The sequence below is a fragment of the Pyrus communis genome, chromosome 7 (assembly GCF_041283825.1).
Source record: "Pyrus communis isolate YQ-2024b chromosome 7, ASM4128382v1, whole genome shotgun sequence".
NCBI lineage: Eukaryota > Viridiplantae > Streptophyta > Magnoliopsida > Rosales > Rosaceae > Pyrus > Pyrus communis.
Genome location: NC_142571.1, coordinates 664448 through 686418, shown reverse-complemented (window position 1 = coordinate 686418; position 21971 = coordinate 664448). Strand labels below are relative to the sequence as shown.

At 35.9% G+C, this 21971-nt stretch overlaps 3 protein-coding genes across 3 annotated transcripts; all 3 read right to left on the bottom strand.

Annotated features, from left to right (window-relative positions):
* Window positions 1–2287: 2287 nt before the first annotated feature.
* Window positions 2288–6750, bottom strand: LOC137733399 (uncharacterized). The gene is made up of 3 exons (XM_068472550.2): window positions 6090–6750; window positions 3025–3210; window positions 2288–2796 (listed from the first exon to the last, which is right to left on the bottom strand). Exons 1-3 carry the CDS (start codon window positions 6648–6650, stop codon window positions 2512–2514), a joined length of 1032 nt encoding a protein of 343 aa, XP_068328651.2. The 5' UTR covers window positions 6651–6750; the 3' UTR covers window positions 2288–2511.
* A 4108-nt stretch (window positions 6751–10858) lies between these two features.
* Window positions 10859–13018, bottom strand: LOC137733364 (transcription factor MYB83-like). The gene is made up of 2 exons (XM_068472515.2): window positions 12655–13018; window positions 10859–11851 (listed from the first exon to the last, which is right to left on the bottom strand). The coding sequence occupies exons 1-2, from the start codon at window positions 12963–12965 to the stop codon at window positions 11137–11139; spliced, it is 1026 nt and encodes a 341-aa protein (XP_068328616.2). The 5' UTR covers window positions 12966–13018; the 3' UTR covers window positions 10859–11136.
* Window positions 13019–16265: 3247 nt separating this feature from the next.
* Window positions 16266–21584, bottom strand: LOC137734043 (ATP synthase subunit O, mitochondrial). Its single transcript, XM_068473297.2, has 6 exons — window positions 21177–21584; window positions 20676–20726; window positions 19905–20148; window positions 18227–18339; window positions 16863–16949; window positions 16266–16779 (listed from the first exon to the last, which is right to left on the bottom strand). The coding sequence occupies exons 1-6, from the start codon at window positions 21309–21311 to the stop codon at window positions 16651–16653; spliced, it is 759 nt and encodes a 252-aa protein (XP_068329398.2). The 5' UTR covers window positions 21312–21584; the 3' UTR covers window positions 16266–16650.
* Window positions 21585–21971: the final 387 nt, after the last annotated feature.

Genomic DNA, 21971 nt, shown 5'->3' with positions numbered 1-21971 from the left:
TTGCTGTGCTTTGAAAAAAAAACTACTTCTGCTGTATTGTGAGAATAAGCAGCTGTGAGAGTGTTTGGTAAACTTTTTTGTAAAAGTGCCTTTGAAAAAAAAAAAAAAAAAGCAGTATTATAGTGGTTGGTAAATTTTTATGTAAAACAGATGTGAAAAAAAGTCGGTTTTTCAAAGCTGGGTTTTGCAGCTTCTTGTTTTTGGCTTTTTTACCCAAAACTGTGAAAAAAAACTGAAGCTGAATGTTTACCAAACACAAAAACAGCTCCCAACTTTTTTTGATACCATCTTTTTTCAAAATCACCTCAGTACCAAATTAGGCCTAAAATATTTGATATGGTTACTACCCTGCTGTCATATTTAAGATCCTTTGTGGATATCACATAACATTATAAATGTGATTTCTAATGAAATGTGATTTTTATATATTGAGCCATAGACCTATGTTTATTAAACATGATTTGACCTATGTACTGATAATGATTGTGATATTTGATTTGATGTGCATATTTGAAATGTGGTTGATTTGCAAAATTAGTATGATATGATGAAATGTGAGGGCTAGTAGTGGACCGTTAACCCATTTTCATGGGGTTTGTTGCTTTGAAGCATGTTTCACATCTCGTTTCATTGTTTTGTTTCATTTCGTTGATTGATTGATATGATTGTGGAATAATGTTGGTTATGATGATTGTCATTATGATTAGACTTGTTGACCATTGTGGCTAAAGGATAACATTGTGCTTCGTTGATTGTAATTTGAGATGTTGCATACTATGAATTGCGGTATTATGTGAAACATAGTGATTTATATGAAGGATGAATTGGAAAGCATATGTGTGGGAATAGCACGCTTGTGTGCCTGACAAGATGATAATTGTGTTTGGCTTATGGTTGATGTGTAATGTGATACCCTATGTTTTCCGCTAGAAGTATTTTACGAAAAGATTAGAGTTTGACAATTGACGAACTACGAATGACTTGATCCTTATTTAGGGTACGTAAGCAGTCTAACAACGAGGTTAGATGCAGCCATAAAGTGTACGAAAAATTACTATGCGAATCAATGCTCGAGTTGTGCTTTGCCATATCCCGGAGGCGGGGTATGTTAGACATATGGATACTTGATGACATCACATGTCGATTTGGGACGTATGTCGGGATCGGGGCGTGACAATATAATTTAAATTGATGGTCTTCTTAGCATTACCCAAAAAGAAGTGTAGAAACATATGTGAGGTAAACAAAAATGGGAGTATTTTTGCTCACCACCATAAATCTTGTTTTTTAACAAATGTTATTATCTATACTAAGAGGGTGGAGGAGTAGGCTACATATCACAATGGGCTAACAACCATCATAAATCTTGTTGTACGCTCACCATACACCAAAGCATCTGCCATGTGTCTTTTATTTAACCTTGGTTAATTTTTTACAATATTGAAAAAGTAACATTTAACGTAAAAACTAAAGTTAGTTGAAAGAACAAATGAACAATAATTAAATGTATGATAAATATACATCATAGTTATGATTGTGAGAAAAAATGCTCCCGTTGATACCACCACCTAGTAAGACTAACAATACACGTGGACTAAGAAAGCTCAGATTGACATGAGTGCCCTTCAACTACGCGCGGGAAGTAAAGCTCAAACTCACACCCACATCAAATAAGGCAAACATGATCTCGAAAACTTCGCCCATTAAAGAAGGCACATATGTTGGACTTGCGTATTGGACGCAAGCGCGTTATGTCGCTCACGAGCTATTAAACTTGAAATGCATGCTTCCAAAGCTATGATCTCCAATGCTGTAAAGAACCTTTCTTATTTGAGACTCTTAATGGTGTTACTGGAACGTCCTTCCAATTATTTTTGAAAAAGTATTATTGTTGTCAGTCAAAAATATCATCCTCACAAACAATATTTCGTATACAAAATTTTCTTATAGTTTCATAATATGGCTTTTTAGAATTTCAAATAACAAACTCATTTGCAAGATACTCACCTACGGACAAAGATCCTCCCCGGATTTCACTATCTGGAGTCCCAAGAACCAGCAATGCGGACCGCTCAAATTAAATCCGACGGTTCTTTAACTTATTCCGCTGGTCTATTTCACACAAACGAAGGACTTCGATCTCTCTTTCACACAAACCAAGGGTCCGGATTTCCTTATCCTTAGACTTCTGACAGTAAAGTCCAAAGAAGATCCAAATTCGCCGCCTACAACAACCAATTAATGTACATTGCTGACGAAAAAGGAATATAATAATTTACTATGCGTATGAACCAATGGATAATTAAAAATGTATATGGATAGAAATGTCGACATTTGTTTTGTACCTCAAGATTTAAAGGAGATTAAAAAATGCAACTAGGATCCAAGATGATAATTTGTTTATGACATTGGTGTAATTTACAGAACGGATGGTACGGGAGCTTGTGGCCCGACAGCGCACGAATCTCTCTATTTTTTTTTCTCGTTCACATTCTCTGGTGTCTTTTTCTTTCAATTAATTATGCAGGTGCTATTGTATGACTGAGTACGATGCTTTTTGTCATATGCCCTTTCAACGACCAAAAAACACTCTGCTTGGTGATGAAATTTAGGTTTTATGAGATTCCAAACGACCCGAAAACTTGAGCGCAGTCTCACACGAAGCACCAACGGCAAACCCTTCCCTGACTTGAGCATGTCGTCCATGCTTCTTCCGGCACCATACATAGGCTTATTCCTTGTTCCAACATATAACTTGAACTTTGATGATCCACTCTCAGCATATAGCTTTGGTCCCTGAAAATTTTCAATAACGACTGATTGCCCGGAACAAATTGATGTATCATCAATGCAATACAAGTGTGTACAAAGAAACTTTTTCTACTGTTAATCTAAACCACACATTTAGACACGAGTGTTTCCAAAAGTGCTTATATTTATGGACCGGCAATTTAGACAAACACAAATGTAACAAAATTAAGAAGTGAACTTTACACTTGATTGAACATATATACATCTACTTACATGTGATAGTGCAAAAGGTAGCCGTCCGAAGCACATTTCCATTGTTGGAGGACGAATGTGGAGGCCGAAGAGCTTAGACTTGTTCTCTATCATGAGATTTATGGAACAATTGCTGGTAAGGAACTTAGTTGTGACACCCGAGCCATCCACTCCTTCCCCAAGCCCAAATTGACCAATTCCTGCCATCTGCAGTTTCCAGAATTTACAATTTTTTACAAGAGCAAAATAGTCTTAAAGATGTCAGATGAAGATTAAAAATGTTATTTACCTATTCAGTTTTTTTTGTGGCTTTAATCGTTGTTGCTTGGGAGTTGGAAATAAGCTTTGCTTTCCCATTGTATCTAGAACATTACGATTTTTTTCTTTTGTGAGCATCATGAACATTAGTTGAAGTTAATAACGGTGCCAGATTTTTGAGAGTCTGTTTGGGCCTGAAATTTACATTTCGGCCGATCAGTAATTGGACTCAATATTACGTCATTGGTGATCGCTCCGCGCAATCGAGACCGTAGAATGAATAGAGTTCAAGACTATTAGAAATGTAGAATGAATTAGTTATGGTGGGATATTATTGCGATTTTTAATCATGATAAATAATATTTTTATGCAAGATAAAAGGGTCAAATCAAATTAGCATGGAATTTTGAAGAAGTTGGATTGAATTGGAATCATGGTGCACGCGGTCTTCAATGGATGCTAGTGGGATTGCGTGGCTTATCCTTAGCCGAACTAATCATGGATGTTAATGGGATTGCATGGCTTATCCTCAGCCAAACTTCAATTCGGTCTTATCCTTAGCCTGGATTGTAATCCTAGATGCTAATTGAACAGTTTGTTACAAAGGTGTATGAGAGTAATTATTTGGCTAAGGATGGTGAATGCTTATCAGGAGAAGCTCCGTGGCTGAGAAGTCTTTCTATAAATAGAAATGGTTATGCACCATGACAAGCCCCTTGAACTCAACAATCAAACTATTCAGACGCTCTATGCGAAAATTCTTGCAAACGCTCTATGTGAAATCTTCTCGCAATTTTGAGATAAATACTAATTATTCTAACCCTCGTATTCAGTTCTTCAGAACATCATTGGGTTGACAAACATCACTAGAGCCGTAGAACTAATCGCTCTCTAAGTACCTTCAGTTTGGTGCAACAACACTACTTCAAGTTCGGTCGGTTATCTATCCAAGTCTCAGCAATCGAAGAATCTTCAATTCCTTCGCTAAAAAGGTCACTTCATTAACTTTCCTGTGAAGTGAAGTGTTATATGATTGGTTACTCTCAAGTGCACTTTGTAGTTCGGCACTCATGTGGCTAAACCACATTCACCATTAAAACACTATCATATTTGCCTCTATAGCCTGATACCGATTTAGTGCACTTATATTCTCACAACCATAGTCGTTCAACTTCAGAAGTTAGTATTCAACACCAACACCACATCTATTTTACTCGCCCGACTGAACTCGGTTGTAAGTTGGCACGCCTTCTTTCACAAAAAAGATGTAGTTAATTCATAGTTACTCGGTATGTGTGCCACATAAGTTTTGTATTTTCAAGGTCACGAGTCTTTAACAATATTCAGGGTGACATTCGGGGTCAATCAATTAGAAGCCCAAGTTATGAGGTTATGTTCAGTTGGTTACACAGTGGACAAAGATTCACAGTGGCTTGCATATAAATTTGTTATCAAAGTGTGAGAATACATGGATGTGCTTTATGTTTTAATCTTAACCTTTTATATCAACTCTAGTGTTACATTTAGTATGTGAAAACGAATTCATGGAAAATGATTCCCCATGTCTTTACTTGGGAGAAAGTAAATTCGAATTTTTTTTCCTATGTTTAGTAGGTAGGTAGAAACTGCCAATTTATTGGTATAAAATTAGCATTTTAAGTTACCAAACGAGGACATATATGTCATAAAATGGTAGCAGTCAATTTTTTTTTTTTTTCATGGGGAAGGAAAGTGAATGCTAAGGTGAGCGAAAGTTGCACTTTCCCCTATTTTCCTATGGGAGAAAATCATATGCCAAACATGAACTTGCCAAACATCAGAATTGGCAACACTCTCTCATTCCCAAATTCTCTTTCCTCCACATCAAACGTACCCTACGGGCGAGTCATTATGCATTTCTTGATCATGTAGTAACCAAGAGAATATTTTTGCAATATGTGAGCCATTTTAGGTGATTCAAGTTTAATTGTTTTGTTTTATTTATTTATTTTTTTGTGATTCAAGTTTAATTGCTTTGTTTTTTTAATTATTTTTTGTGATTCAAGTTTATTTATTTATTTTTACTTATAAGTAATAAGATAATTTACACTAAATTCATCTAAATTATGGAAAATGAGATTCACTTGTGCAAAAAGGGAAGGAAAATGTTAGAGAGACTATATTTTTAGACCATATTTTGTAGACTTCGTGATGCAGTTGATGGTTGAATTTTTTCTTTAATGACTTAAAGTGGTGTACGCACACTACTCTAGCTAACTTAGCCAAGTCTATGTCTACCTTTGTGCTTTGAGTCTCATGATTGTTCTTCTTCCTTATTCGGCCTGTTTCCAATATAATCACATTTCTTTTTCTTCATACGCAACAGTACAACGTTTAAGGTAGAAAAAGATAATCCTCATCTTACAAAGGGCTAATTTCGTTTACGTTTTCAAGATTAGGAACTAATTAGTTAACTAAAACACCTGCATATAGCCATATAGGCTAATATATTAAATTCTTTTTTATTTAGGTTTAGGTAAAAGTTAAAAAATCAAACAAGAAGTAAACTACCTGCATGTAGGCTAATATTTTGTGTTAGAATACTTTTGTGATCGTACGTACACTTCATAGTTCATCATTGAGTATTATATATATGCCCTATATTACCACGATAATAATATGTCTCGAGCATGCTATTAGGCCAATTACAAAACCCATCATGCCATATATATTATGGTTAATCTTTTATAATGGATAAGATAGCTAGAATCAATAAATACGCATAGTTTTGCAACTAAAATAGAGTACTTTTTTTTTTTTGAGAGAGATTGTTGAATATTTGAACGTACCTGAATAGACACTTTGGGTGGTGGGGGCTTTGTAGCAACGTAAAACACAAGCAGTGCAATACACAAACTCAACACTGCCCTCCAACTTATTTGCAAAAATATCCATGCAAACGAATCAGAATTTCGATATGAACAATTCCTCTTCCACCACCCCGATCTGTTCTCCAGCCCATAACAATACTCCTCCTCATCATCTTCATTGTCACCGTGATCATCACCGCCATTGCCACAACCACCACCTTTGACGGTAATAACCAAACGGTTTTTGCAATTATCGGTCCCTGTGCCGTTACTACGTGCATCAAAGGAGATCTTTTTTTGGTGCTGGAATGAGTGACTGGATCCACGAGAGGACGAGTAGCGTGATAGAGTGAAGCAAGAGGCCTCGTCGTGGAGGGTCCGGTTTGCTGGATTGGGTCGTGTTGGGGAGTGGAATTCGGATTCCAGGATGGTGTTTCGAATATCGGCACTGTTGGAATGGGAAATGGCGGATGGGCTTTGCACGTAGTATGGACAAGGGTATGGATGAAATAGAGCTTCTTCGTCCTGATCATGCTCCATAAATAATATCTAGAGAGAGAGAGAGAGAGAGAGAGAGAGAGATGTGATTTGGAGCTCTAACCCTCTAACATGGGAGTGGGGTTTTTGGAGGGTTCTTAAACTGCAGAGAGAGAGAGAGAGAGAGAGAGAGAGAGAGAGAGAGAGAGAAAGAAGTTGCTTTCTTTTGTGGTGTGGGGTTTGGCTTGCCAAGTAGGCTAGGCTATGAGGGTATATGGCCCAAAGAATGCTTCGCTTAGTAGGAAAGACTGAAACCATTGAGTACAATCAGTAATCAAACAATTTTTAATTATTACAAACAACAAAATAATAATAATAATCATCACATTTAGTTTCTATTGTCTTTTAAGAATGTTACTTCATTTAACTATTCAACTTGTTACGTCTTGGGTTCGAACCCTCATTCTCCTTAGTATGTGTAGTTTAAAATAAGAATATTGTTTGTATTAAACACAAGCATTACTTCATTGTACCTCTATACAACTGATGCATGGTCATAAAAAAATTACAGCTCAACCAACTTCAAAATTAATTTCTCATACTATCTCCAATATAAAAAACAAAACCTATAAGTTATAACTTATATTTGACTTCAAATGTGGTGGTGCAAGTTGTAATTTCAATGCATGCATAATCAAATTTGACTTTTAACTTTTTAATTTTTATGCATTAGAGAGCGATTAAGTCAATTTTTAACTCGAAAGTTATATTCAAAGTCAAACAAGACTTTGCATACAAAACCAAGGTCATATATGATCCCAACTTTTTCCATACATAGTAGACATATTAAGTCAAATTGAGCCATCCCTCACCACAGATTAAATACTCCAATGGCTTATCATTTCAATCATGAAAATTTTAAATTTAAGGTACGTCTTATAACTGTTTCGTTTTGAATTTAAGGTACCTATATCAAAGTACAATGGATTGAAGTGCCGAAAATCTCAAAGGCCATTTTTTAGTAGCTCGCCCCAGACCCCAAAATCTCAGAGCCGGCCTTGTTTTGGCCCTAGGATCAAATAGTACATCAAAGCAGAGTTGATGGCCCCAAAGAATACATCTATGGGCTGGAGTTCAAATGTAGATTGAAGTTCTAAACTTTTGCTCGTTTTCCATGTACCAATTGTTTTAACATAACCTTAATGGGTTATATGTTACCCAACAACTATGCTTACAGATAACTATTTATTTAATTTTTCTGAAAAGATTAATTTTGATACTTTTAAACATCAATTGTTTTAACATAACTCTAATTACTGTTATGTCAAAAAGAAAGAGGAAAAACTTCCGTTTAGTTAAATTAATTCGATGTCCCTACCTAAGCAAATAAAATCTGCTGAATGATGAAAAGGCATAACAGCGTGATAACACATAATTATTTGTTTTGAGCCACGCTAATGAGCCTGCCCGTGCTCACTGGTCACTGGAGCCAATTCTATATGCATTTCAAAATTTAAAGCGAGAATTACGGGATAACCTTTTGATCAAGCTAGTCCAAGTCTTTGCTTTCCACCGAATTCTTCTTTAATTCAACAACAGTAAAAGGCATGAGAACATGCGTTAATTCATACTTCCTCGACGACGACGTTCCTGCGTGTTCGACTTTCCCCTCAACTTGTATTGGAAAAAAGGCAGTACCTGTATTCCACTTGTGACCCTATCCAGATGTGAGAATGCTATAGCTGGTCACGAATCACCTACTCTTATTCTGGGATTAAGTTCATCCACTCCCAAGTATTTCCTCTCCCTCCTCATCAATTAATAAAAAATAATCAGCGGTATCATTTAATTTGAACATTAATAGTGTAATGCAATTACGTTTTACAGTAGATTGATGTTCACCATGTAAAAACCAACCTTATTATAGAAATATCAACTTTATTCAGTGTAATTTTTTTCCTCAAATGATGGAATTTCATTCGTTACTTATGAAAATATTTATATCTTCGATCTGCAAGAATATTAAATAACCATTTGGGGAAAAGCACACCCATCTATGAACACCATCATTTCTACTAATAAAGGAACGTTATGATTATCATGTAACCTTGGAGTGTAAATTGGAATGAATATATAGTGTAACATTACCTTTTCTGTATTCACATGTTAAATGTTGACATCATGTTGTAACTCCGTTATACGTTAAGGAAAGGAGGTCATAACTTGTCTATATTGTAATAAGACATCCATGGTGCAATCAACATAGCTAGTGTAATACAATCCCGTCTAAGTATAATAACCTACCTTGACACTGTAATAGGACTTTCACAATATAACCTCCAACATCATTATGTGTTATTAACCATATAGAATCTTAATGTAATATTATTACATTGTAGAAATAATAATGATCATCTAAACATGATTGCATGACACAGCCAATGTTCCCCCAACCCCCTCCCTCAACCCTAGAATTTCCCTTTATATATTTTAATGTAATAATGGTCCTCTAATTTTCTGTTTCTTTAACAGAACAGAAGAAATAAAATATAAAAGTTCCCATAGGCGGTACTCATGAGAGAGTAGGAGAAAAGGAAGAAAAATGGTAGTTAAATACTGAAGAGACGTATATTGCTTTCATTCAAGGGGAAACGATGGATTGAGGTAGAAGGTTGGCCATATATGGTAATGATGATTGTAGAATTAAAGTTTGATAACATATTTGAGTTTGACATAGATATACGAATCCAATCCAATATGCGGGTAGCTTTTGCTTTTGCACCAAGACAGTGATAATTAAAGTAAGTACAACCATCTTATCACTATAAGACATTAGCTTATCTACCACGACAATTTTACTACGAAATATAGAAAATGAGATTTTTTTATCACATTCATATTCTAAATAGGCACAATGCCCAGGATAGATTGTAATCTATCACGGGCATCAACCGTGATAGGTCTGCTTTTGTCTCATAGTCTGCAAATGAGAATTATGACACAATCACATTTCAAAACAAGTAAACAAACCATTTGTTCATCACAAGTTATAGGCATTCATACATCATATAAATTCAGATTTTATTCATCAAACACGGAGGATTTGGTCCCAGAAAATCATTCTGAATGAAACATCGAGGAACTGTGAAAAATCAAGGGATTAATTAGCTATAGTCTACGCCACTAAGAAAACTAAGCTTCTATTACCATCCTATACCTTCACCGTGCTACCTTAAGTCTTCCAAGCAGCTTCCACAGCTCTTCACAGCCGGCAGCTCTACTCCTCCAACTTATCGTGGCACCGGGACACGCTTCTCAATGTATTGACTAGACAAATAGTAGTGAGAACTCATTTAGCAAGTGCAGAGTGCAGTGACCTATTCCCACAAGGATATGCAGCTAAAAATGACAGAACAAACGAAATATAACTATTAACATTATTTTATTAATGAAAAACAAGAAAACAGGATACCTAAAACAGGCTTGGCCCAACAAACCAAACACTAGGAAAACTAAATGCTATTATTTTTTCCAACATATTCATCAACACAATGTATGCGATGCCCATTCGGTACACTTGAATCATACAATCTCTAATCCATCACTGTTGCAGCAACATGAAGTCCAAGGAAATATCCATCTATACTGCTCAACTAACCTAGAAAAAATTACATCCTAAAGATAGTTATATTGAGCTTGTATGAGGAAGAAAACACGTCTCAAATATATAATTTGTTCAAGGAAACTCAAACTTAAGCTACTTAATATTAAATTAAAAAGGTTACCTTTAATATCATCCTCATTAATTCCTTAGTAATATTAAGTAAGTCGCTACTTGATCAAGCCTAGGAAATCAAACTACTAAGGCAGAACATAAAAGACTCCCTTCAAGGGTGATGAGTAAAGAGCTTCTTAGAATAATCAACAATGGTTAGCATCTCATCCTTATCACTTATATATGAAATAATTTTTAACACCCATAGTCAAGAGCTGCTTAGTCCACCCGTAACCATAAAGAACACGTTACAATTTAGCTTAAATTAGATATATAAATTCAAAATAAAATATGAGAAGGAGGTTTCTGGTATTTTAGTCTAGTGGTATTTCTTTTAACTGGTGAGTTGGAGGTTTTAGGTTTGGCAAGTTCGATACAAAATTATTATGGATGACCAATTGTGTAGGCTAATCCAAACCTCACACTCCCTTAATGCAGAATTTCGTTGTATATAAAAAAGTAAAAATATATAAGAGAGAGGCAGAGAACTTGAATATATTGAATCTACTTTGCTCCTTATTAACGTTTGTTTACATAATGCGATTACATCCATCTCATCCTTCACTACCAACTTCCACCTCCAAATTTTTATTCTCTTGTATACAAAAAAAGTCCTCTTATTCTATTCTCTACTTACATCAGTATTGACATTTCTGATGTCTAAAGGAACAATATTATTTCATATATGCACTAAAGGTTTATTTGGCTAAGTAAACAAAAGCCAAAAAATTGTTTTGCAAATATATACGGATTTACGTAGCTCTGCTCTCCTCTTTAAGAGAGAAAGGAGGAAGTATCCAGCATGAAACCCTCAAAATCCCATTCTCCCACTCTTACGCTTTCTCCTTGCCCTCCATTAATATTTCCAAATCCAAACATGTCTTCCTCTTCATCTACTTTAAACCCGATCAGTTCCGTGTTATTAAAGCAACTATTATGGAAGTGGTAGTTGCTAATACTACTATTCTTCTTGCTTATATTGTCAGCTACTAATTGACCATTCAGATTATTCTTAATGCTTCTGCTTTCGAGTGGAGGAAGAAAAAGGTCACCTTCTAACCCCATTTTATGACCACCCTCTAAGTTTCCATAATCCCCATAATGCCCCTGATTATCTCCAATGTTTGGTAAGTGTGGGAAACATGTGGGATTTACGACGACGTCGTCTGCATGGGCCATGTCATAACGATTGTCGAGCATATAGAAGGGATTGAATAAGGTGTTGCTGTTAACGGCCATGGCTTGCTTGGATGTGGTTGATGAGGATGATGAGTCCATGTTGTACATGGTCATCATGTCATGGTCATGCATGGGCATAAACGTCCCTCCAACGACAGGATCTCTAGGATCAGAGGAATCACTATCGTTTGGTGACGATGTGGACGTGGACATATTGTTATTTTTCAACCTTTTCTTCAAGGCTGAATTCCAAAAATTCTTTATTTCATTGTCCGTTCGTCCTGGAAGACGTGCAGCAATTTGTGACCACCTATATTCATCACAAGAAAAACAAATATAACCTAAATTAATCACAAGAAAAACAAATATAACTGATTAATTAAGACATAATAAAAACAGACAAAGAAAAGTTAAGACGGATACAACACTTCATCACTATTTGTTTTTTGTTTTCATCATTTGAAAAAGAAAGCACCACTAAATCAATAGCTATAATTGGTATGCACGTCGTTAATTTCAGTTTGTTTATATACACACATCAATTCTGAACCATCTATATGTGCACGGCTAAAACAAAATGCATGACTTGAAATGCCATGGATGTTTTGTTGCTTAAGCACTTATACGATATGGTATGTGTGTGCGCGCACACTATATGCCCAATTGAGCTCAGAAAGAAACACGGTAGAAAACAAAACAGAATACTTAATTTTAAGACTACTTTCAAGGGTTAAACATGCATGCACCCTATGTTGAAGTATCAATTGTAATGGTTCCCTAAAATCTGCATGCACACAAGGACTAGGATTGCGCTTGCAGTATGGCCGTCAGAACTTAATTAAACCCTCCTACAATACACAATGTGCATTTACATATATGTGTGCGTTACAAGATATGTGGTCCAATATCCTAATGGAGAGGATGTTGAGTTTCCACTCATGCATCCAGGATTTGAAATTTCCCCCTCCCTAAATTATTGTAATAGTTTCAAACCCTCTCACTTCCCTTCATAATAAAAATAAATAAATAAATGTGTGTGCATTACAAGTATAATGTAATATTTGTGCATTATAAACATTGCAACTGAGTTAACGAGAGAGAGAGAGAGAGTACCTATTGCCAAGAATTGAATGGAAATGGATGATAAGCTCTTCCTCTTGGGGTGAAAAGGCACCACGCTTGAGATCAGGCCTCAAGTAATTGATCCAACGAAGACGACAACTCTTTCCACATCTTTGGAGACCAGCATTTCTTGCTATGTCACTCCAACAGCCTTGTCCATTGGTTAACATGTACCTCATCAGCTTCTCATCTTCCTCCGGTGACCACAACCCCTTCCTAAGCTTGCTCATCATCATCTTCTTCTTGTTAATAGTTTTTGCTCCGTCGACGTCGTCTTTCCCAATAGACTCTGGCTTTCTCATTGTAATTGCAAACGGACTTGTTTTCTTAGCGTTTTTTTGGTTAAAGTAGTTAATGTGATGGATGGAGATCTACAAGAATGATATATAAGATGATGAGATGGCTTCATGGGGTGGCAATGGTGATGATGATGGTGATGGTTGTGGGGTTTGCTTAAAATATGCACATCAAAATTTGAGAGAGAGAGACAGAGAGAGAGATAATATGTTTGTTGGTCGATGGGTGGAGTGGGAAACGGATTGGAGGGGGACCTCCACGGCTCCATTCCCATATGTGAGAGAGAGAGAGAGAGAGAGAGAGAGATTATGTGAAGTGGAAGCAAAAAATTTAGATGTCTAATATACAAAAGATGATATAGGATTACCTTGTGAGTGAAGAAAAATGAATCGAAAAAGACCATAAAGAGTCAAAGACAAGAAGAAAAGCCCTCTCCCTCTATCAGCATACACGTGAAATTGAAGTTTATATGCAGAGAGAGAGAGTACAAGAGTACTCTTTGTGCACTGGGCAAAGTGTTGCACTTTTGACACTTGTAATTTGTAGTTTAATTAATTAATTTTTTTTGTGATGGTTATGGATTGTTTAAGTGGTTGCATGAAACTTATTGAGGATAACTCAATCATGTCAATTAAACATGCTTTTGAAGCAAACTCTCACTTTCGGATCAAATCAATTACAGTTGTTCTCTGTTTGGTCAAAATTATGCATTTCCAATCTCATATTAGAAGTTAAGGTTTCGCAGCTAGCAAATTCAATTAAAATAATTAAACATGATATGTCTACTACCCCAAGTACTACTGGCATGCGACAAAACAACAAATTGTTCAAGTAGTTTCCATAGCCAGATTCAAAGTACATGAAAGCTTCAAAACCTACGACCAAAAAAGAAAGCTTAAACCCTAACACAAGAAATCAAACCAAATGAAGAACAAAGAGAGAAGAAAAAAGATAGGTTGTTTTCGCATGACTTTACTAATTATTTGTCCTAAAAATGTCTTGTGTTACAGTAATCAACTGCTATATATGCATAGACTAAAAGAAGTAACAATCAAATTATACAGGTGTATGCAGCATAGTGTAGAGATGGTTTCACCAGATACAGATAATTCATGATCTTACTTTCATTTTTCGTTTTATAGCTGTTAAAGGATTTTGATTCGACATGCCATCAGTGTTCTGCACCATTTGCACAGCCTTTGCATAAATAACAATTACGATTTATCAGGAGTTTCTCCTTAATTATATTAACAGCACTTTCTTTTATTTAATTTTCTTAAAAAAGAGCTTACGTATGTAATGTCATATGTTCTCTTGTCAGGCAGTCATGAATCTGAACTAAGCCATCAAGTTGGCTCTTTCCCTGTTTTGTTTCTCGTACATAAAGTCTATGATCTCTTATAAACTGTCTGGGAACATCGCCCTGATGTGAATTTGGATTATCGATCATATTGATCCTATGTATGATTGTATCTAAATTCGTAATAACTCTAAGATATCTCACAATTAACTGCATGAATCATTCATGATTTGTAGCCATCAAAAGTGTACAATATACTCATATTCCTCTATCCCATGTTGTGTCCTTACCTAATCCTCCTGGTCCTGCATGTTAAGAGCTGCGACTTCCCAGTCATTTTCCAACTTCCAAGCCAGATGGCAAATCAGATTATTCAGAAGCAGTCATATTCAACTCTAGATAATCTCAAGAAAATTCAGTTACTTATGTTTGTCTTCCAAAAACATTAAAATTTTGTCAACTCTTTTTCAGGGAAAAAGTGAGAGAGTGCAAAACTCTCAAGCTACTCAATTGTTTGCAGAAAGCTCTTATCTTTTCTACAGCTGTCCCAGGAAGGATAGAATAATCCATTCGTATACGTACATCTCATGCTTTTGAGCCTGTCCCAAGCAAACATGCCCTACTCTACTACTTCACTTAGCTACAAAGACAAGAAAGACCAACTCACCTCATCATCCATAATATTCACCCTTACACCTTGTACTTGTCCTACAGGCCACAAAAACCTTACAAAAAGTGAATGTATCATTGAGATTTGAGAGGCAATATATCTATCGGTGTCTTCAAATCTCTGGCTGGGTTCATAAAAGACCAAATTCTCCAAGGTCTTCGAGAAATCATGGGTGAAAAAGCGATGCTCGGGGAACTCATGAGCAAAAGGAAAAGGTGGAGAGATTTATGAGGTTTGATCCCCACAATTGGATAACTTTCTTTGTAGATAGATAGATGATGGAGTTTCTATCATCACACCTTTTAGGGGAAGAAAAGGTTTGAGGGCAAAAAGTTCATACAAGATCTGAAAGAGGAAAGTTTTTTTGGCTGCTTGGTACTATTTACACAAGCGAGTACAAGATCACGCTCCGGAAAAAGAAAAAAAAAAAAAAAACATGTAATCACTCTATGATTTTTTTCTTTTTTTTTTTTTTTTTTTTTTGAGTACCATCTTAAACGAACAAACTGAAACACTAAGAAAAACGATAATTGGGCAAGCCCAAAAAATCCTGATTCCGAAAACTCAATAGTAAATGGTGGAGGAAGATCCCACCATATCAAATTTGAAAGCAAACACTATGATTAGCCAAAGCATCTGCAACTTGGTTACCTTCTCAAAAGATATGGGAGACTTGAACCTATTCATAATGAAATGTCGATCTACCTAAACATGTTTTGTGGAGTTATGTCAAACTGGATTGTGATATGATGAATGCCGATGCCCGATGGCAACGTTGTTATGTCATCAAAGCCGATGCGTTGTACCTTCCATAATAATGATCGGTTTTTCTCCACCACGAGAGACGAAGACCCAAATTAAACAAAAATGTAGATGGCCTCGTGCAGTCACAGGAGAACCACTCCCATGCTGACTGTTAAGAGTAGATAACCCGTTTCCTGTGTTTTTGTTTCTATTGGAATTTATTTCATCGTATCACATTCTATTTTACGATATTCGAGAATCACCATCGTTAATGACTGTTTACGAGGGCAACGGAGGATTAGGCGAGAAGGAACGTTAGGGCCAAGTCATCAGACTACCAAGGCACCCTACCCTGGTCTTCCTCAAAGCGTTGAAAATGGAACGTTTGATTCGAGTCTTAGCATCCAAGGTTTTGCAGCTAAAAGAAGACTAGAGTTGTGCCATGGTCGGAAGATCGTTGGCAACGAATCAATGCCAATGATAGTTAGAACCCAATAATTAAGCTAAAATCATGGTTCGCCTCATCCCTTGTCCTTCGAGTAGAAAGACGGCGTTGAGAAAAAGCCTGCGTTATATTTGCATCCTCCACACTGAAACGAGTGTCACGACTCGAAGATTATTTTTATTAATCAACACATTACTTGTTAAGCAAGGTTTGTAAAACACAGCCAATCAACATCTCTACATAAATACTTGCGGAGCAATTGAACAGAACTTGAACAAATTGTAACTTCAAACATGAAAAAACAAAAAACATCAAAACAGATAATAGGAAGTCCCTCGGTTTGCCCCCCAACTCATCCGAAAAATGAAGCTTTTATTTGCAAATAGATGGCATCCCGATCAAGTTGCTTGCCATCTTCTTAAACAAGGTTCGGGCAACAAAATTACACAATTTTTTTCTTTTCCTTCATAGAATTTTGACTATAACACAAAGAAAAAAGGGGGAGACCGCAACCCAGTCTGCAAGCACCTTTTAGAGGTTGTCAAAGTTTACGGGTTCCCGCAAATACCTCTCCATCTGTCGTGCCCGAGTCTTAATGGACATGTCAAATACCTTCTTATCAAACTCTATCACGAGCCCACCCAATATACTAGGATCAATCTAGGACGTAAAACAGAGAATCAGATTTCCATCCCATGTAATAGCGATTTGTGAATTAATGAGCACGCGGAAAGACCACTAACCTTCTGTTCAAGAATGACCTTCTTCCCTTGTCCAATTAATTCCTGCAGTGTCTCCTTCAATTCTTTCTCTTCTTCAGCGGGAAGGGGCTGATCACAGAATAACAATTAGACAGGAAAATAAGGAAAAAAGATATGCGTTTCATCGTTCGTATTTTTTTGGTCAACTAAATTTCCTTTCCATGAAATTTATGCCAAAAGCAGCACCTTAGATTTCGTTATGTATTCAATTAAGAGTTGTAACCGGAACTAATCATGCCATGACAAATGACACTTCACAATACAGTAGAAAGCAGAACACAAATCAAACACACAACATCTCACAGCAATGCCCCAACAAGAATAACAGGTACAACACCAGTTCTTCAGATGAATGATACAACAAGCTTTTCCGTGAGGTTTGCTTGTTTCACAAACAAGCACACATCATCAAAAAAGTAATTCAGGCAAAAACAGCCGAAGTGGAACCTCTGTGGCACAAGGAAATTTATTTTTAAAACAGGAAAGGGAAAATACATAACCCCTCAAAGTCAAAGAGAAACTAAACAACAAAGAGCTACAAAGCAAGTAAACCTATAACTACTGAGCCCCAAAAGGTTCACGGCTCCAGAACAAGCCAGCATAATGATGAGTTCAACCCTCCATTTCTTTAGATGGTCATTGATAAATTTATTTTAACATTCGTTCCAAAGCGGCAACCCACTTTTGTACTCAAGAATAACTAGAACAAAATAACCATTCACTAGAGCCTAACTGGCACAGTTTTGTAATTGCTATATTTGTTTCTTCCAAACATTTTATCCACCTTTGACGCAACAGAAAAATATTCTGCAATAAATGAACAGCTTAAAAGGATTCAAATAGCTAATTTCAGTGATGTCTTCCAGAGACAATTTACAAACTCAACTGTAGCGAAAAAGCATAGGAAATTAAATGGCATCAACACAAGCTTTATACAAAACAAATACTGTGAAGTGCAGGTGCTTCCTGCAATTTGCAACCATTAGGTCAATTCCAACCATTTCAAATGCAAAAACCCGTCACAGTTGCAAGCAACCATTTCTTGTCTCACAATTGGAAAACTTTTGTATATACTTTTACCCAAAAGCTTTGCATCAATTCAAAGCTATTGTAGCAATGCTTTCCTCTTTTAAATTTGAAACCAAATGGCAGTCTATAATATAGACCACTTACAGTTAACAATTACATGCATATCCACTACATGTAAGAAATGACAGAACACCAACTCAAGATATCATATTACTTACTCAAATAACTTTCCCTCTGCCCTTGCAGTAGGTCCTTGTTTAGGCAGTAAGTTATGCTCATAAGAAATATAAATTTACCATTTCAGGACTACAACTTACAATGACTGATGTAACAATAGCTTTCACTTCCCCCTTATGTGCCATGGTCAACTCCCCAAATCTCTTTGATATGGTTTCAAGGTTCCTTAGCCTCCCATTCTGAGCCAAGACAACTAATAGAAAAACCACAGAAGCATGAATAAATAAAATAATATATATGTATGTAGATACATTTATATATATATATAGAGAGAGAGAGAGAGAGAGAGAGAGAGAGAGAGAGAGAGAGAGAGATGAGGGGATGAGAATTCAGATATAAAAACATGTCGACTCTGCATTTCAGCTAAAACAAGGGAAAATAAGCAACCATGAGAAAATTACAATGAAAACCAAGTTTAAAGTTGAGTAAAGATCAAAGAGAAAAAAAATTTAATTTGATGAACATGCATGCATACACAATAGAATACTTCAGCGAAGACAATTGTTAAGGCTATAATGTGAACAGTACATTGCACATACGCATGTCAAAATCTTGCTAAAATAGCTTTCAAGTTTTTAGTGTTCACATAAAATGCAGATAATTATACTTACCGAAGTTCAACTAAATATGAACAAGTTCTATGTGTGGCTACAGGTGATAATAATATCAACAACATGAACAACAATGATAATAATTATGATAACAATAAATAACAATCTTTAAAAGTGTAACACAAGATGTTTTGTTCTCTCAAGAGTCAAGTAGAAACAATTTACAAAAATCAAAAACCCAAACTCATTTTACAGCTGCTAATACATCCATCGCGTAATCATAATACATGCATGTCTAAAAATATCCCACTTCATTGGTGAATGTAAATATCAATTTTCTCTGTCAGATTCCTTCAAATCAGCTCAACCAAATCCAGCTTACTTGTGGTTGATTAGTAAACCTTCAACCAATTACTTCAGATAGAAAACAAATTGCCCACGCAAATGAATAAAGAAAAGAAAATGAAATGCAGTTAAGAGTTTTGAGGTTTAGAACTACCTAGGATTTGGGTTTGAGGCTGCCAAAAGAGGATAATGATTTGGGATTAGGCTCTATTGTTTTTTACTTTCCATTGGGAGGGAGCACATCTGACTTTCCTTTTGATTGGTCTGATGCTCTCTCTTAAAGTTCTAAAGAATCCAGGCCAAACCAGACGTTTGGTCTTAGGGGTTTTAAAACAAAGAAGTTTCCCAAGAGGGATGCAACTTGTGAACAGTGCATCTGAGTGCTTAAAAGAACGCATTATGAAAGTAATGTTAGCAACAGATGCCAGTTCTTTAGTGACTTCCACCGTCACTGCTGCAAAGGATAACACTATACCAGAAAAGTAGGGTTTGCTTCAAATGTCTGAAAATTTCTAATTTGTCTGGCATAGCTACATGCATAAAAAAAATGTGCTGGGTCCAAGAGCGTCTCCTCCTCCCATTCCTGAACAAACTAACTCTATTGACCACAATCAGTATACTTTCCCTTTCTTTTGGCATAACCCAATTAAAATACACTAAACCCAGAGTTAACAGGTGGTCGTTTTGTTTCTACAGTAGTACAGTGATGCAATTTTCACAAAACAGCACACAGATAGATGAAATTTCCAGAGCAAGTAAAATTCATCACTGCTGATATCAGAATACAAATAAAGGAAAAAAAACATGAAACATACATAAGAATACATCACAATTTTTAGCTAGAATGAGACAATAATCATACCCAAAAAGTTCTTTGTAATTTCTGAAAATTTAGCTTCAGCAGCAATTTGATCGATTGCCTTCACTCTAGTATCTGCTGGCACGGACAAATCCCTTGTGAACTGAGAAAAGGTAGGACTTTTCTTCGTAGCCTCAACAATGGCTAAAATCTCAGACTCAACCTTCTCTAAAGCACTAGCTTTTACTGCAGCAATGTACAAAGCAGAGGCATAGTTCCCAGAACCCCCAAACAAAACCAACGGCACCTGGCATACCATGGCAGAGCAAATCAGTGCAGACCTAATTAGTATAAGCGAATTCGGATACAGTACGCACATACATCAGTTTATGTTCTATATTACTGACGCTTCACACAATTTAGCTACAAGTCTATAAATCTTAATGTACTTCGTAAGAAATTACAATAATGTATTTTTTTCTAAGCCCCATTATAACTAAGTGACATCCTAATCGTTTTTTTTTAATTATGCATACCTCAACATAACATACTTTATGAAAAATATAGTCAGAACTATGTATTCTGTCAACACAGTAAAACGGGCAAGATATGATTGATTCCAATGCAAAATTCAAAAGCACCAATCCAGTTTCAGTGAAGCATGAGAAACAGAGAGCAATGACAGCTACAATCAACCCAGAATTAATTCATTATTTGATGCAAGACAAAAGATATAAAGTGAAAAAAAGAAATGTTCAAGCCCGTGTACAATAATAAGCGCACTACTTGCTTGCCAAGAAAATGTTTATCTTTTAAATGAAACCCGTGAATTACCTGAACCTTCACTTCCTTCTTCCCTTGCGTGGTAGAAAAGTTCCTGGATGGCTACAGATACAAATGCGAAACAATTAATCCACATTCTGCAAATTCAACTAAACTTCATATAACGGCCTCGTAAAGCTTATTTTCTCAAACCTTTAAGAAAAACACACGCACAGATACACACTGTATATACTGCTAAAGCTGGTTTGGTTGAAAACAATGTGAAAGCAACAAATTAATTAAATATTAATCAGAAATTTTCATACTTTAAAATTCCTAACGATCCTAATCAAAATTTTTGTCCCAGTAACACACATTTTTCATAATCTAGAAACAAAATACGAATACATATTTATAATCAAAACTAATTAATAAATTAATCAATAAAAATCCTATCTTTTGGGGGAAAATGAATCGGAGAAAGCAAGCAAATTAGATCAGAAAACCAAAACGACGATAACTGTTCTCGTTTTCTCCGTTCTATGTATTTCTGCGAATTTGAAATCTCAGTACCTCAGAATTGATGAAAGTAGGGCAAAGCACGGAGCGGTGAGCGATGGATCCGTTGGCGGCGGCGGAGACCGAATCCGATTTGAGAATCTTGGTGACCAAAGGGAGGCTCGATCGGATTCGAGTAGCAAATGCCATTGTTAATAAGCCCTAATTTTTGTTTTTCCGTCTGACTTTCTCTCTCGCGCAGTCGTCTGCACTTTCTGCTGCTTCGCCAACACCGGCTTCGAAAAATGATAACTTCTAAAGAGAAGGTAGTAAATGGTAATTTGACATCCAGCGAGAAGGTAACATTATATCATTCCCTAGTGGCACTGATTTTTTGTGCTACTGTGACGGAGCGTGACACGTGTGGGCTAAGCGAATCAATAAGGGTAAAAAAAATAATTTTAACGAAAAACTTCCGGTACTGTTTACTTTAACGAAAAATCACATTTTTATACTAAAAAGTCAATCCTGATATTATTCATTTTACCCTTTATTTTGTCATTTTTGTTAAAACTTACAGTTTTCAAGTCATTTTTATTAGTTTTTCATAAAAAAAAATGCCATGTAGCTCTTTATGGACTCTGGCAATTTTATTTTTTTGTACAATATTTCATAATGTTAAGACGAGAATGGACATTAAGCTATAAATGGAAAATAAAAAACTATAAAAAGTTCCATTTTTTGAAAGTCTTTCTTAGAGTTTCTCAAGGTTAGTTACGTTTTGGTACCTATGGCTTGCTCTTTGGTTATTTTTTTTCACCAATTTAGTGCCATTATCTTTCGAAATTCGCTCTATCAAGAGCAGTCATT